This window comes from Typopeltis vanoorti, chromosome 15, assembly GCF_054136105.1.
Source record: "Typopeltis vanoorti isolate ZY-2024b chromosome 15, IOZ_Tvanoo_1.0, whole genome shotgun sequence".
NCBI lineage: Eukaryota > Metazoa > Arthropoda > Arachnida > Uropygi > Thelyphonidae > Typopeltis > Typopeltis vanoorti.
The window spans coordinates 19743683-19760876 of record NC_143563.1 but is presented as its reverse complement, the minus strand read 5'-3'; the positions used below and the strand labels follow the sequence as shown (position 1 = coordinate 19760876).

Sequence of the window (17194 nt, the reverse complement as noted above, 5' to 3'; positions counted from 1 at the left end):
AAAGTGATCTCACATGAAAAATATAAAAAGTTACTTACTTACTGGCTGATACATTAACCAAATATAGGTGTGCGCATACAAGATCCAACACATGCTGATAACCTTCATACCAGAAAGGAAAGAATATTTCGGAGGAGGTCCAGTTAGTGTCTCATAGTTTTTCACTAATGAGAATGCACAGAGAACAATGGCAAGATTTCCTAAAAAAAAACATAAAAACAAATAAATAACAATCTGTCTCCACAAGACGGCAACTGAACTCAGTAAATATTCCGCTGACCAAAATAATATTGATATTATATGTTTAAAACTGATGTAAGGGGAACGGTGAAAGTTACGAACTTAGGAGCAAAGATACAGGAGGCAAGATTGAGATGGTTTGGTCATGTGATGAGGAGGGAGAAGGAGTATGTGGGAAGAAAGGTAATGCAGATGGATGTGCAGGGGAAGATGAACTGCGGACGGACAAAGAAGAGATGGAGGGAGATGGTGGAGGACTTGAGGATGAATAACTTGGATGTGGCTACAGCCCAAAACAGGAGGTTGTGGAGGAGACTCGCCACAAACAGCGACCCTACTTAATTGGGAAAAGCTGCAGAAGAGGAAGAAGAAGAAGAGGAAGGAGGAGGAGAAGGAGAAGAAGAAGAAGAAGAAGAGGAAGGAGGAGGAGAAGAAGAAGAAGAAGAAGGAGGAGGATGAGGAGGAGGAGGAGGAGGAGAAGAAGAAGAAGAGGAAGGAGGAGGAGAAGAAGAAGAAGAAGGAGGAGGAGGAGGAGGAGGAGAAGGAGAAGAAGAAGAAGAAGAAGAGAAGATTAAAACTAATATGATAGGAGCCTGTGTAGCTCAGTGGATGTGGCGTTTGCACACCACGGCGCTTGACCACACGAATTGGTTTCGAATCTAGTCGGCGACTAGAAGAAATTTTTCTAAGCCCTTTTTCGAGTGATTCCCGAGTTAGTCGATCTCTGGCATGGGCGAGCGAGTTTATTCGTCACGTAAACTCAAGAAAATCAACCATAGAACTCACATTATTTCAGACATTAAATACGGGTGTTAGGATTAGGGACCACGAGATGGCAGCACTTGTTGAGCCGTCACTCTTCACTGCGTGCTGCCACTTAATTAGTGATAGCCTTGGGCCATCTATCTCTAATTGGCTGCCAGTGGAGATTGAACTGCCCACTCAGTTTCCAAAAGTTAGATAGGGCTAAAACGGCCTCACCTACATACGGGAATAAAAAGGCGTTAGCTGATTTTTTTTAATGATTAAAACAGCAAAGCAACTTATATAAGCAGTATTCTGAAATAGCTAAATAAATGAAGTATATCTTTTTTTAAAATATATTTAAAAAAATAATAATAAAAGCATAATAAATATGCTGTTCTTTCTGAGGGCTAAGAACATTCTGCTGTATGTTAAGTTCTTATATAGCTCTACAATGATAGGTTGTAAATCTATCATATACTGTACTTGGTACTGATTGTGGATTGCTAGAAATCAATTTCTCTGGCGACCGAAGGTAATTCTTTCTCAAGTTGAAAAGTACTACTAAAGCCATTTATACAGAAGAGATAGACTCGGGTTCTCATCAGAAATATAGCTTTTCGGTATAAAAACTTTAGTATTGGTCATTAATATAAAAATACAAAATATACCATAGGTGTCGTTCGACACCACAGTCGCATTAATTTTACTGTTAATTCAGGGGAATATCAGCATTCGTGGAGATGTTCAGACGATAGGTATAACCTCTCCATTGAAATAAAATCATCTCCTTATTCAGTATGTTTCGTTCTGACTGAAACGAGATCATATGTTGATTCCTGAACTTCAATGTGGAAGAATCCCATAAAGGTACCATGAAGGAGAAAAAGACCTAACCCTCTTCAGTACTGTTTCCATCAGTTTATACTGTCTTTAAGAACCATTTCTGACTTTTGTTATCACCATCTGTATTCTCATCGCAGCTCATGAAAGCAATTCGCATATTTCCAGTTATTTACGCAGTTATAAATAATTAGTGTACCCCTTAGACTTATTGCAATAATGTCCAAATAATTAGGGTGTCGGCAAATTTATCATACATGTTGTAAATATCAGATGTTAGCTCTAATCATACTCACCTGGATTTGAATCCTTTTCCTTGGGCCGCTGATCTATTACAGTTCCTATGACGACCAGGAGAACAAGTGTTACTACTATCGACCTAAGGAAGATAAAAATTAATTAATATATTTATTATTATTATTATTATTATTATTATTATTATTATTTATTTATTTATTCACATAATTGACACACAGTCAAAACACAAGATTTAAAAATCATTATTTAAACAACAATTTGACTGGTGATACAGAACAATTCAGATTCCACCCAAGAATCTACGTCTGTCAAGTATCTATCTATCTATCTATCTATCTATGGATCTCATAAGCATAGCGAACAACAACAGTGAAACAATGGGTCTTGTAACACTAAACCAAGAAAAAGCTTTCGACCGCGTTGAACACCTCTACCTCTTCAACTGCTTGAAAGCATTTGGCTTTGGCTCAGGCATCATTCACTCTATTAAAATGTTGTATGCCAAGGCACAGTTTTGCATGAAAATAAACAACAGGCTTACCATAACTGCACCATACAGCAGAGGTATTAAACAAGGCTGTCCACTCTCCGGTCCTCTTTACACAATTGCCATCGAACCCTTTCTGTGTAGACTCAGCATGCTGCTCAAAACATGCCGCCCTAAACTTCCCTACCAAACCATAACCCTGACAGCATATGCTGATGATGTTACAATCATAGCCCGCAAAGAAGAGGACTTTCATAACATACAAATGGCATACCAACAATATCAGGCAGCCTCAGGAGCCAAACTAAACACACATAAAACCATAGGACTGTGGTGTGGCAAATGGAAAAACCGAACCGATTCCCCAATGTCTGGTACCTGGTCCACAGAGGGAAACAAATACCTGGGGATTTACCTAGGAAACACACCCTCTTATGTGGATAAGAACTGGGAAACACTAAACAAGCGTTTCAAGCAAGTTCTAGGAAAGTGGGCAGCAATACGAGCCTCTGTCTCCACAAGAGGGAGAACAATAATCGTTAACCAAATAGCCACCAGTGTCCTTTGGCATACACTAAAGATCCTTACGCCACCAGTTCAATTCATCAAACAAATAAAGTCAACCATATATCGATTCATATGGAATAAAACAAACTGGCTTTCCTACTCTCAGCTATGTACTTCTCTCAAAGATGGAGGACAAAAGTTGGTCTCCATTGACAACAGGATAACAACGTTCCGCGCTCGATTTCTCATAAATGCCCTACAACAGGAAATATCACACAAGTGCACCACTGAGTATATTTTCACTTCTGCCACTAGAGGTCTCTCTCTCTCCACCACCTTAAGAATGACAACAGCTCAAGTGCCTGTAAATTTAACAAACTTCTACAAAGACGCCCTTCGACGATGGAAGAAGCTAAACCTCCAGCACACAGTGAAGACAGCATCCCTACCTGCAATCCTCATGGAACCCATCTTTCACAACACGATGGTAAGAAGCCTGATCACTCAGAAAGAATTTTTCTTTCCTCCATGGAGCTGGCGAAACGTGAGGATCTTGGGTGACATTCTTTCTCCAAGCCTCACCTGGCGCTTTCCAAATTCGCTCGAAAACCTGGAATATGGGAATGAGTCTGAGCAGATAGACACCGTAAAGGCCGCTTTTCAAGCCGCTATGCCTGATAGCATAACAGAAGCGGGGCTTATTCCTCCAAACTCGGAAGTTTTGGCGCCTATCTTTCTGATAAAAACCAATAACTCATGGGAGAAACTTACACCCAGCAACACCAACAAGATCTACAGCACCCTAACACAACAGTCAAACCAAAGCACTTTGATGGAAAATCCTGCATCATCTGATCAAACACTATTTCAATGGGATCTACCATATCGCACAAGAGCCATCAAACCTGACGCAGATATTCAGTGGAGAATGTGGCATAATATATTACCTACTCCTACTATATTACGAAAATTTAACTCAAACGTCTCAGATAACTGCCTCTTCTGCTACCAATTAGGAACGGTCCGGCATGTCTACTTGGAATGCCCAGTCAACACTAAATTAATCAGTTTGACTCGGGAAACGGCAGCTCTTACCTGTGGTAATCTTCATACAGAAGAGGAATATTTCAATCTCGTCCATGTGGAGCCAAATAACCATTCATTCTGCAATTACCTTTTCATCACCGCAAAAGCGGTAATATACAACTTCTACCTCAGACATACAAGACCAGACAGCACAGCAACTTCACAGAGAGAGGCAACTGACCAACTCACTGCAGCCTTCCAACAAAAAGTGAGATGTCGGATCCTACACGAACATCACCACCATAGGCAAAACAACACCTTAGATCTTTTCCACCAAGAATGGAATCCACGGAATCAACTCCTGGCTGAGCAGGGCGACTGCATTATAATCCACTTTCCAGCATAGAAGTGACACCTTTACCCCCCCCCAAAAAAAAAGAAAGGGGGAAGAAAGAAGGATTGTTGTGCTTAACAGTGCGAAAGTTAATCAGCTGGCACTCTCATGTTAATAGATAATATTGTGGTTATGTTAAATGTATAACCACAATATGGTTATGTTAATTGCAGGTTATGTTAAATGTAATTAGCCTTATTATAAGTGACTTCGATGTAACATACCTCAACAAGAGTATGAGCATGTAACCTCTCTGTCTGACTGCAGAGAAAACCAAAAACCGGTTAATCCTGTATATTAGATTGTTATGTTTACAATAAAAAAAAAAAAAAAATATGTTCACTGAACATCTACAGATGTCATAGGGTCACTCGGATGCTCGGTGTTGTACCACACCAGGCCTCGCCATGTAATCCTGTTGTTTGCTTTTCTGGCGGCCTCAACTCTCTGAAGATCAGTCACTCCACACGCACCATCCATCCATCTCATTTACCGTCCACCCCTTCCTCTTCTTCCCGGAACTTTACCTTCTATTACTGTTCTGAGAAGTTCCCCTTCCATCCTTTCAATGTGTCCAAAATATTTAAACTTTCTCTTGTCAATATCCGTAAATAGCTTTAAAGTTCTACTGATCTTTTCTAACACCATTCATTTGTACTCCTTCAAGTCTTTGATATCCTCAACAGCCGTCTGTAACACCACATCTCAAAAGCAGATATCCGTTTCTTATCTGACTTCTTTAGGTTCCAAGTCTCACATCCATAAGTCGCTGTTGGAAAAACAATTGCATCCAAAATCCTCAACTTTGTTTCCATGGAGATAGATCCATCCTTCCAGATTTTAGACAGGTCTCTGACTGTTATTTTATCCATTCCTAACCTTCTTCTGACGTCTTCTGAACAGCAATTCTTCAAAGAAATAATGGATAATTAGTGTGCCTTTTGGACTTATTGCAATAATGTCAAAATAATTAAGAATTTTTGCTATTTCGTTTTCCAATACTGTCTCAATTTTATGCTGTCACCAGGTACTCAAATTTACTGACTTGCTGAATTCTTTCTCCATTAAGATACACTTGTTTCTCAAGACCCCTGTCTCTTTTGTACTTCCTTTGAGAACCATAATCTTTGTCTTGCAGGGATTGAGTTGAAGTCCTCTGTTATTACTGATCTTGTTAACTTTGTCGAGAATTAATCCTAGTTCTTCCATGCCTGTTCTTGAGCTGCTAGAATAAATCCTGTTGTCCATCAGGTAGCGTCACAAAATATGGACTGTTCCAAGTAATGCTGTTTTTTGTAGGACATATGGGGGTCACTTTGTTGACGTTTAATTGTCGTAAATAGTTGGATAGCTTCTTTGAAATTGCGCCAAGTGTACCGATAACTATTGGGATGACTTTGGTGTGTTTAAGCCACAGTCGGCCAACTTCGATTGTCAGATCGCGATATTTAGTAATTTTTTCCAGTTCTTTGTTGTTAATGTTGTTATCACTGGGTGCTCCAATATCGATAATCCAAACCTGTCGATGTTCGATAATTGTGATGTCAGGTCTGTTGTGTTCCAAATGCCGATCAGTTTGTATTCTAAAATCCCAGAGAACTTTTGCTGTTTCGTTTTCCAGTACTGTCTCTATTTTATGCTGCCACCAATTATCAGAAGTAGGAAAGCCAAATTTTTTGCATACATGCCAATGAATTATTTTGGCCACTTGATCATAGCGGTATTTATAGTCAGTTTGAGCTATTTTGCTGCAGGCACTGATTAGATGTTCTACAGTCTCATCTTTCTGATCGCATAATCTGCATTTGCTGTTATGATTGAGGTTCAAAATTTTTGTTTTCATTGCACTGGTTTGTAATGCCTGTTCTTGAGCTACTAGAATAAACCCTTCTGTTTCTTTTTTAACATATCCATATTGTAAGCATTGTCACGTCTTGTTTACTTCAGTTATGTCCTCAGTATCGTGAAGAAACTGGCCATGCAGAGGTTCATTTTTCCAGCGCACATATCGGTTATTTTATTCTTCCTTTTTGTAATCGCATTTGTTTCCTGTTGATTTTAGAAGACCCTCTTGTGTAACTGCTTGAAGCATTTGCTCAGAGCTATTGTCGATGTAACTTTTTAAGCTAATTTCTTCTTCTTCCACAATCTGTCTCACTTGCAACAGACCCCATACACTTGTTCTCCTCGGTAGGTACAACCGGTCATCATTTCGTGGATGTAATGCATGATGCACAGTCATTAGTGTTCTGGTTTTGAGGTCCAATTTGTCCAATTTGTAATAATTTATTATTATTATTACTATTATTATTATTATTATTATTATTATTATTATTATTATTATTATTTATTGTTGTTGTTTTTTGTCTTTAATGAAATAGAAGAATTCTTTGCTGGTGAGGACTCTATTGCTGTCCTTGAATCGCCCGTGTGGATCGACATTGCTGTGTTTATCTAATTGCAAAATTCTTGTATTCAGACATAAAAGGTAAAAATCAAAACACGAAAATACGTCATGATCATAATGCTGGGAATGATGCACATTTCCGAGATAGTATGCAAGAAAGAACAACGGAGAACTAATTGTAAATATTCTAGCAAACTTCAGATGCACAACGGGGTTTAAATAAAAACTGGAGTTATGTACAATCCATTTTTTGAGAATGGATATATGGAGAGTTGAATTTAAAGATTTTAATTTTGATATTAACCAATTTATCGTCGCATTAGATAACAGTATCATACCCTTTGTGCAGATCTAACAATAATCTCCACATTATACGAGATTCGACCGAAAGGTTCGGGAAATTTGGCTATTTATTAAAAAATACTTAATCTACCTCCTGGTTTCCACTCGTAAACTTGAGTACGGGATAAGCATTCATCACCGTATGCTTTTTGAAGCATTTGATGCGTTTCGGTAAAACGTTTACCAAGTTTAAAACCTCCCTACCGGCCAATGTGGATGAAATAGTGACACCAAATTGCACCTTATCCATGTTATTCAATGGGTTTTAGAGCTTCGTATCCAGAATTAGCTCGACCTCTATAGACGTCGTGGCCGGTTGGGGAGTTTAACTCAAAAGTCAATCGCAGCTCTCTGTTTGAAACTCATTTTCCGACCGTTCGTCAAAACACACTGTCGCTCTTGGCAATATAACTCGGCTTCTCATGAAACAAATGTCATAAACAGTTGACACAACACTAATGAAGGTTGCCGCTTTCGACAACAAAACGATGCAACAGGTGGCGCCACTAGTTTCTTCTATTTTCGAAAAGTCCGGTTTCTTTTAGGATAGAGGGTCATAGTACATAAATCATACCATGGGCGTGCAGGATTTTTTTAATTTTTTTTATTTTATATATTTTTATATCTTTTCTGGTTTTATGCATCCGGAAACCCTGCTCTAAAGCCCACCCAAGCATGGAACTTTTTCAATCCACTTCAGTCCTCCAATAAGCGGGGCGGTAGTCTCACACCTTCTGCATAAAAACAATCACAAAGATCCATGCCAACAACTACCATCGAAAAAAATATGTGTGTGCATTTAAAAAACTATCATACAGGTTGATAAAACCCCTAAAGTATTTTGGACACTGGCAATTATTTAGTATTTTATATTCGGAAATTTGCGATATAAAATTCTATTTTAAGTATTAACAGTTGCTTTATAATTTGAAATAGTCTTAAAAATCATTTGTGGTAATAATCTATTAAAAATTTCGTTTAAAACACTTTATTGAAAACAGATATATAAATGAATCAAATTTCTTACAGGAAGACGATGTGCTCGGTTTCCACCTTGACTGGTTCATCCACAAAACATTTGGGAACAGACGCTGATATGGATCCATGGATAGACTTCACCACTGCGAATAATCAGAAACTTGTCAGTAAAATGTGTATCAATTTCAAGTGTATCAATTCGCATTTAAACATAACGTACATAAAAATAAGTAAGTAATAACTTATTTTTCTTTACCAGAGATGTGGGGTGAATGAGTACTTTGTTTTTTTTTTGTTTTTTTTTAGGAAGCAAAACATACACTGGATATCGAGGTGGAATTCACACCAAAAGAGTGCATAAATAATGGAGAAATTTAAATATAAAACAGTTACTAATAGTAGTCCTCGTGAGGCAAACTTTTAATCGAAGGTTTTAATAAACCTCCTTATCAAAAAAGTAATTAAATTCATTCCTTTGACCGATCGGACCATCTGTTCGGGGTTGAGTACGATGATGTAGCAGTTTGCCAATGTGTAGAAAGCAACGTGGCCTTATGGTTAATAAAATCGCTGTGTAACCCACAATATACAGAAAGGCATTTGTATCAATTTCTTGTTAATGCGGATAATATTCTACGAAGGTCATTTGTTATTGTTAGGTATCAAGTTCTCTTGTCAGGGTATTGGGAAGGTTGGATGGTGATATTCTGCAATGTATTAAAGATAAAAATGACAATTTCACTACCATAAGACAGCTGTAGGGATATTTCTGAAAATGAATGTTTCCCAGCCGAAGATAGCCTGTTTGGGTGAAGGCTGTTCTGAAGTTAATACTCAGATAGTAATTTTCCAACTAGTCAGCATTTATGGGAACGAACGTCCATTAGTGAACCTGGAGGTTCACTAATGCACGTACCTGAAGGTAAAACATTCTGTACCCATAAAGTCAAGAGGATAATATCATGACTTAGTGTGGGCTAATTTGAAATATTTTTATTCAACATATTATTAAACTTCATGTCATCTTCATCGAATAACTTATAATGCAATTGTAATATTTATGAATATCCTTGTAAGATTTTCTTACAAGAATATCCCATTCGCACTCTCCTCGATGTTCCTAAATTTGGGGTTTTTTCTTATACACTTTCAAATTAGTGAAACATTAAATTACTCTTCATCGATTGATTCACCGCCAAAATAAATCGAAGAAGCAATACGGCGGTGTTTATCTCTCTCTCTCTGAAGGAGAGATAGAGGCGGTCATCATGGGTACCCTTGTACCCATGATGCCTGGGGGTCATCTTGGGTAAAAGGGTACCCATGATGACCGCCAGGCATCCCACAGAAAGCCTCTCATGGGCCAAGAAACGTCGCTAATGGACCGTTAACAGATGAAAGTAGGTCGTCTGGAGTGACGAGTCCCGTATTCTGTTGCACTCTGCTGATAGCCTTGTTCTCATTTGCCTTAAATATCATAAAATCCTATCCCCTGTTTGCACAGGGGATAGGGGTTTCATGATAGACCAGGCACACTCTTGGTCCGTTGGTTATCATCTCACAAACAATGAATGGTGACTGCTACAGGGATCTGTTAGCTAACCATTTCCATCCATATCTGCAGGAGGTCTACCCCGACCACGGTGTGATCGTTCAGCAGGACCACGCAACTTGTCATTGGGCTCGTGTGACGACTGAGCTGTTGGAGGAACACGACAACGGATTCACCACATTGCCTTGCCCCCAAACTCCCTTGATTGTAGCCCAATTGGATGTGTGTGGGATATGCTAGAATGGTGTGCGAGAACTGCTGATCCTTTTCCACAAAATGAACGTGAATTGACGGAGTTGTTGCAGCGGACATGGGTCGAGTTACGCATGGAGGATGTTCGACACTATGTGGAATCTGTTTCCGGGAGTCAAAACTCCGCCATCTCCATATGAGACTGGATAAATGACCTTCAGTTGAAGAAGAGTGGTAAAAATTCTTCGCGTCATGCGAGAGATTCGAACTCAGATTTTTCTAACTAAACGGCTTCGCTTCTACCAACTAAACTACGAGAGCTCCATTATTAATAGTAGTACTAGTAGTATATGTGACGTCCGCACACACAAATGCCAGTCATATGGGATGAATTTTACTTTGATTTGTGTTTGAAACTTTCAGCCAACTACATTCGGGACTACAAAGGAACCAAATGTCGACATTGTATATTACAAAAACTCTTGGACTTAACATGATCTGAAATGTCGAAATTTGTAACGTGCAAGAAGTCTCTAAGGTTCAGTTTTAGTTTCAACAGGATCACATTCATTAGAAATGTTGTTAAAGAAGTTTCGAAATAATAATAATTCTTCTCTAGCTGGTTGAAATTTAAAGCAAATTTTATAGTTAATTTCTATATTAAAATTGCAGTTTTATTTCAATCTGACCATTATTGTTGTGGAAAAATAATTAGGTAGAACGAATTTTTTTTTGTTTAGAGGTAAATATCTACACAGTGAAACAGCAGGTACGCTTACAAGATAATGTAAACAACAACAAAATATTAATAATGTTGTTCTTGTTTACAACAACAACAACAACAACATTAAACGTATGATTTATTGAAATCATACGTTTAGAATACCATCACTTATTAACTCCAACAACACAAACATTTTGACACTTACCTCCATTTGCTATCTTTTCGATATCATTCTTGGAACAAGCAGAGGGTAGGCACAATCCTTGCTGGAGTTTCAGGGAATAAATTATACTGACAACCTTTTGAATATTTATTTCCAGCTACAATTAAGAAAAGATCTAAATTTTTCCCTTCATTTTTGAGAAGCACAAATAAAGATTTCATTAATCTAAAGATAATGTTTGAATTCAAGTTCAAAAATACAGATAGTCGGCATTTGTTCAAAAGAACTTACTTAAAATAGGCATTTATTGAGTGTGTAAAATGACCAATCACGAACTGAATTCTTAAACCGAGAAATTAGAGTTAAATTAAAGTATAAAATAAATATTTTGCGAATTTAATTAGTACCGATATCTGTTGGTTCAAAGGATCCTGTTGATAATATTAATTTCCCCTTATTTTCTGGAATTTCGCGGAATAAATAAAGCATCTAATTTGTTTGGTCGTTCTGAATAATAACTTCTTCCTGGTTGGAAAAAAAATTGGTATTTGGAATGCTCACTCAATACGCAATAGCTCAGACTGTTTATATCATAATGCAATGTCATGATATTAATTTACTAATATTTCCTCAGTGAGTTATTGGAATTTGCTGTGGTAGAGCATTCTGGTTTTCTCCCATGATACTCTGTGGGTGGTGTCTGTGGGTGGCTTGGCTGACCATGTTTTGGACACCACCCACAGGGTATCATGGAAGAAAACCACCATGCTCCACCACAGCAAATTCAAGAAAGAGAGACTTTTCTTAGAAGCAGCAGCAACTCTCAGAAACCAACCAAATCTTAATAAATACGGTTGCATTAAGCTTCCGAAGATTTGGGAAACACTCATCACCAGAGGTCCCACCTTACATTCCAGGCCACCTACTACCGCCCTTAGAGGGCGCTCCACCTAGATAGGACTTTAGTGTCACCCACGTGGTTGGGCTTAGTATTGTAATATTTGTGTGTGCATGTTACATTAATTGTTTTTGTAATCCCCGTAGATATCCTAGTGACTAGGACGAAATATAGGAAGTATTAAATTCTATTTTAATTCTTTTTGAGTGTTGTAAAAAATCCATTAAGCCTCCAACATGATGTCCTCACAGCACTTAAGCCTCTACACACGAACCTCTACTGAGAAGGTGCATGAGTGTGGATGTGGCGGATACTCAGTGAACGCTTCTTAACAGATGGCGTAACCAAAATATGAAATCCCAAGGCGGCAGTTTGATGGTATGCCTGATTTTCCTAGTTTGGCCTCAGACCACTGTTTGTGATGCCACGATCATTGAACTCCAAAAGATTTGTGAACATTCTCGACAATGCAATGCTTCCTACTTTGTGGCTTTTCTAAGCAACAACTGAACATTGCTTCTTTGAACAATACATGTACGATACCATAAGCTACTGCTGCTGCTGTAACTGCGTAGTTTGTAGGCATAAACGTAACCACACTTGACTAGCTTCCAAGTAATCCCAATATCAACTCTACTGATCATCTATGGAATGAAGTGGAGCGTTGGTTGAGGTCAAGGGACGTCCACTCCAAAACGCTCTAGGATCTCATTTCACCTTCAGGAAGAATGATCCAAAATTCCCATCCATCGCCTATCGTACGTTTGTGGAAAGTATGTCCCTTCAGACATACTTTCCACAAAACAAACGTCACGATATATGTTAATAGAAACTATCATCGAAGTGTGCAGAATGAATGTTTTAAACAGCGAGAGATTTGAAATTCTTTCTACCCATGAACAAATGAATGAAGAAAATGTTGAAGAACTTACCGGATCATTAGGCTTTAAATCGATTAATTTTCCCATACTCATGTTTGGAGTTAAGGTCGAGAACGGAAAAGAAATGCGTACAGTGCAATACTGGCCACGAAAATCTTCTTCGCCATTTCGTTTGGGCACTTTGATGCTTATGCATTCGTCGTATGATCCATATTCATTTAGAGAACCATCTAGGAGGCCTGTTGGAAGTTTTCCACAAGCGTCTAACACTGTAATAAAAAAAAGGGGAAAATCAAATTTTGTTTCTTTTTTTTTCATCATTTTAATTACCAAAGCGATTAACATTATTAAAAAGATTCCTGTTCTCCAAACTGTATTTATCTTTTAAGATAAAAGAAAAAATAAAGTTCTGGTGAATAGATTACAAATTCCCGTGGAATGTTCTTTTCCTTTTAAATAGTTTATAATTCCTTCCTGTTATTTATGCATCCAAATATTAAAAATGTCAAATTAATGACATTTATTTGACATTTATTTATTTATTTATGCATCCAAATATTAAAAATGTCAGAAAAATTACGTGCATAATTTTACAAACATCAGCTTTGAGATTGCAACTTACGAAGTGTCTTTTAGTCGACTAACCCAAATAACTTAAGCATATTGCAGAAAATGGTTACATAAGTGTGATTTTATTTTTTGTGATGAATTAAAGTTCGTAAGAATCAAATAAAATTAATTATTGAAAAGTAAGAAACAGTCAACGACACTATACAGTCAAACGAACTCAGTTTGATGTCTTCGTTACAGTTGATAGCAAAAAAGAGGGCATAGTATCAGTATGTTTAAGCATCCCACCCTCGGTCGTATTCTCTCAGCCATACGCTGATGGAGGTAGCTATATGCTACCGTACTAGGGAGATGATAATGAGCATGGTGGTTCCCGTTGCCTTTCTTGCCGTAGTATATTTTATGACTATTTTGAGTTATGAAAAATTCGAGTTTCCGGGTGAAAAACCCTCCGCCTCCGTATGGGACCGGTTAACTCACTCCCATTAACAAATAAAAAAAAAAGCCAAGACATCAGCCGCAAACGAAATAACTGCGCCTGCTCGCTACAATGAAACATATTGTTGTGATCCTTTATACATTCAACAACAAAAAGTTAATTTAAAAAGGGCTACCGCTATCACCAGTAGATATAAACTGTGCAATTATTTTAAATCTAATCATCCAATATTCGTAGTTTGTTTTATTCAAACCAGGCCACATTACTTGCCGATAATATGGTCTAATTATGTACTCAAAGTTTGTTTAGTTTTCTAATTCTTTTCAAGTTAATTTAGGCTTAGCTGAACAAGCATCACGTTTACAAATATGTAAAAATAAATTAATTAATATAATTTTATATATGTTTAGAAAATGATAAGATTATATGGTGCATTTAAAATAGGATGCCTTCTTTTAAAATATTTTTTTTAGTTTAGGGAAAAGATAAATAATTAAATAAAAATTCTTAAGTACACCTTTCTTTTTAAATTATAAGAGTTGAAATTAAACATTTTGCTTATCAGTTAGGATTAGCCTGATATGATATATATGCTGGGTTGGAATCAATCGACCGTGAGATGCGGTGATTGATTCATTCAATCCAATACCCTTGGAGGGTAATGGAAATGGATGGCAATGCTGTAGCCAATGAAGTTCTAACTGAGGCTCGGCTATTGCTGTTACCCTCCTGCCATGATCAGAGCCTTAATTGCTCAACAACACCTTATTTCTACACTGTCCTCTACAGATAACGGGGTATATGAAAAGCATTCTTGCTTCGCCCCTTTAAGCCAGTCCTTATAAGGATAAGGACTAGGATTAGCCTTTTCCAGGTTATATTAGGAAAAGACTTTATGAATTCGGAAATTAATATTATTGTTAGGAAAATGCCTTTTGAGTTCGGAAATTAATGTTATTTATAAACCAAAGCCCATATGAAGCAGTTGGGTTATACAATAAAAATGTAAAATAAACATAACGTAATAGAATTCTTCACTTTTTTTTAAAGTCAGTTTACTTACTTTGCACAGCCCAGGTTTTCAGTTGTCGTAATCCAGTTGACAATTTTATTACAGCTTGCATACACGAAGAAGATATTTCGTTCTCAAAGATTATTCTCGCAAGTATTGGAAATACCATCTTAGATACACTGTCACTTAACTGCTTCATGATCCCGGTCATTATCTGGGCAGTTAGTTCCATGTTGGATGTTTCGGAGATTGGCAAAGTAGTTTGTTCTGTTGAATATAATGGTTTATCAATAAACGTTTCGGTAGCATTTGCATCGCTTTGAGTTAAAATAATAGAACAAAATAAGCAGACGAGAAATAAAATCCGGGCATTCTTCATTGTTGTCAATCGTTTGGGACGACTTTTCTTCAAATCACTGATTCTGTCTTAAAACTACGTAGCTGTCAATATGGATAAAACACATCACTCCTCATACGCTTAGTATCCATCATATATTTCAATGTAAAATCAATGGTATTTCAGTTTTAATATGCACTTCGCATCCATGGTTACCTTGACATATATACATGTTATGGCCGGTGTGTGTGTGTGTCCTATACAATCACCTCAACGATTCCTTAATATTGATGATATTAAAAATACTGAAATAAAATCAAAATATCAACAAATACTGCAAAAATTATGACCAATCCAAGAGCACACATTCTGTTTTTCCCGATAGAAGGTCACAGTCTTGTATAACGAGTTAGTGTTACGAAATATTGAAATATTTTGTAAATGAAAAAAAAATTAATTTCAAGGCTTTCCCGGATTCTTTCTTATATTATTTTTCATGTGGATTTTTTCTTATTTTTTTTATGATCAGGCTGGGAATTTCCAGTGAGAATTGCAGTGAGAATGCAGGATAGAGTACAAATTAGGATAAAGAAGGCTTCGGACACCTCAACTAGGTAACGGTGTATGTTGAAAACAATTATCATGCACTTGGGAAATGCCATCTTAGATATATCGTTTCTCCCATAATGCGAATACGAAATCAAAGAAAGTAGACCATTTTATCATCACGAAGATAGTAAAAAAAAAGGGAAATTTCAGATTTTGGTAATTATCTGTTATGCATTTCAAAATTTTTCAAAAGACTCAACATTCTGTGGTCTGCCGAATAAAAATTATGCCCATAACTAACTAGATGTCACAAAAAATGTAAAATAATAATAATAATAAAATGCAAAGTTATGGAGCTGTGATTTAATTTTTAATTCAAAATTTTAATTGAATTTAACAATTTCAAACGTAAGGATACACACGCTGATCTAGAATTAGTGGAAACCATTTTAATTCATTGGAATTGTATCCAGTACAATCGATGTTGTAGGAATACAAGATGAAGCAAATATTGAACAAAATTTGCCATAACGGACGATACAAAATAAAAGACAAAAAATACTATATAAGATGATTCAAATTACAAGGCAAGATTAACCGAAATAAATCCAAATACTGTGCGACCACAGATGCGAGACCCTTCGACACTTCTGCGCATGGCAGAAGAATGAGAATCCATTCCGATAATAGGGTAATTAATGCATTTCGTGGGATGAGTGTTTACTATTATACGTCCGAAAATTAGCTTTTCTTTTGTGAAAATTCTAGTTTTTCAAGTAAATATTTTGCTTGTACAACAGTTGAAAATTGTACGTATAAATACGTGATTTCGCGTGTTGTTGACGAATTTGTACATCGCCTTATTCCTTTCTCACCTTCAATATGAATTGACTCTTCTTGGCAATCTGCCAAAGACAGCTCGCGCTTCTGTGTTCGGACAATACATGTACTTAACCAAAGGCTTTTTGCAACACTGGTTACTGTATTGTAGTCGCCTTTGTTTAAGCATTCAATGATTACGTACTTCGTGTTTTTTTTTTTTTAATGATTATCTCAATGCAAACAACATAATTATGTCATCCGTAATGTGTGTGCAGGTGTTGCGTACTAGTTATCCTCATACAGATCTTATTCTTTTTTTTTTAAATAGAAAAGTGGTTCTTTATTTTATTTTTATTTATTTATTTTTCATTATCATTCTGAATTGAAATTTTCATTATACGTATATTCTTCCTTTTTTTTCCCCCTTATAACTGGACCGTTTTAGTGAATAAATAAATTAGGCAAGAAACAAAATTATATTTGTAATAGTTGAAAGGTCATAAAAATGAAGGCCATTTTACTGTACTAACGCAGAAAGAAAAGAAAAAAAAAGGATAAATCTACATAATTAGAATTCGGAGTGGAAATTCCCAATCTGATCATAAAATACTAGGACTTCCAAAAAACTAGGATTTCTCTTTGGTTCAAGACCTTACTTCATCCCAAAACAGCTGTTAACCTTATACAAATCACAAATCCTTCCAGCTATCCAATACTATCCTCACATGTGGAGTGGGACTCCTAAAAGCTCCCTCAAAACGCTTGCCTCAATACAGAGGAGAGCAATTCGATTGAAGAATGACCCATCTCATACCATCTAACTCCCCTC

The 17194-nt window shown here is 36.8% G+C and overlaps 1 protein-coding gene across 1 annotated transcript in view; it reads right to left on the bottom strand.

Moving 5' to 3' along the window:
• The window catches only part of LOC150098441 (nose resistant to fluoxetine protein 6-like), a 49153-nt gene extending 32681 nt beyond the window's left edge, over positions 1-16472 (bottom strand). The window contains exons 1-7 of the mRNA XM_090405496.1: positions 16419-16472; positions 14709-14924; positions 12688-12905; positions 10900-11014; positions 8276-8369; positions 2124-2206; positions 39-200 (exon numbers count right to left, since the gene is read on the bottom strand). Of these exons, the coding sequence (XP_090261622.1) occupies positions 39-200; positions 2124-2206; positions 8276-8369; positions 10900-11014; positions 12688-12905; positions 14709-14889 (853 nt within the window). The 5' untranslated portion in view covers positions 14890-14924; positions 16419-16472. The remainder of the gene's footprint in view (positions 1-38; positions 201-2123; positions 2207-8275; positions 8370-10899; positions 11015-12687; positions 12906-14708; positions 14925-16418) is intronic.
• Positions 16473-17194: the final 722 nt, after the last annotated feature.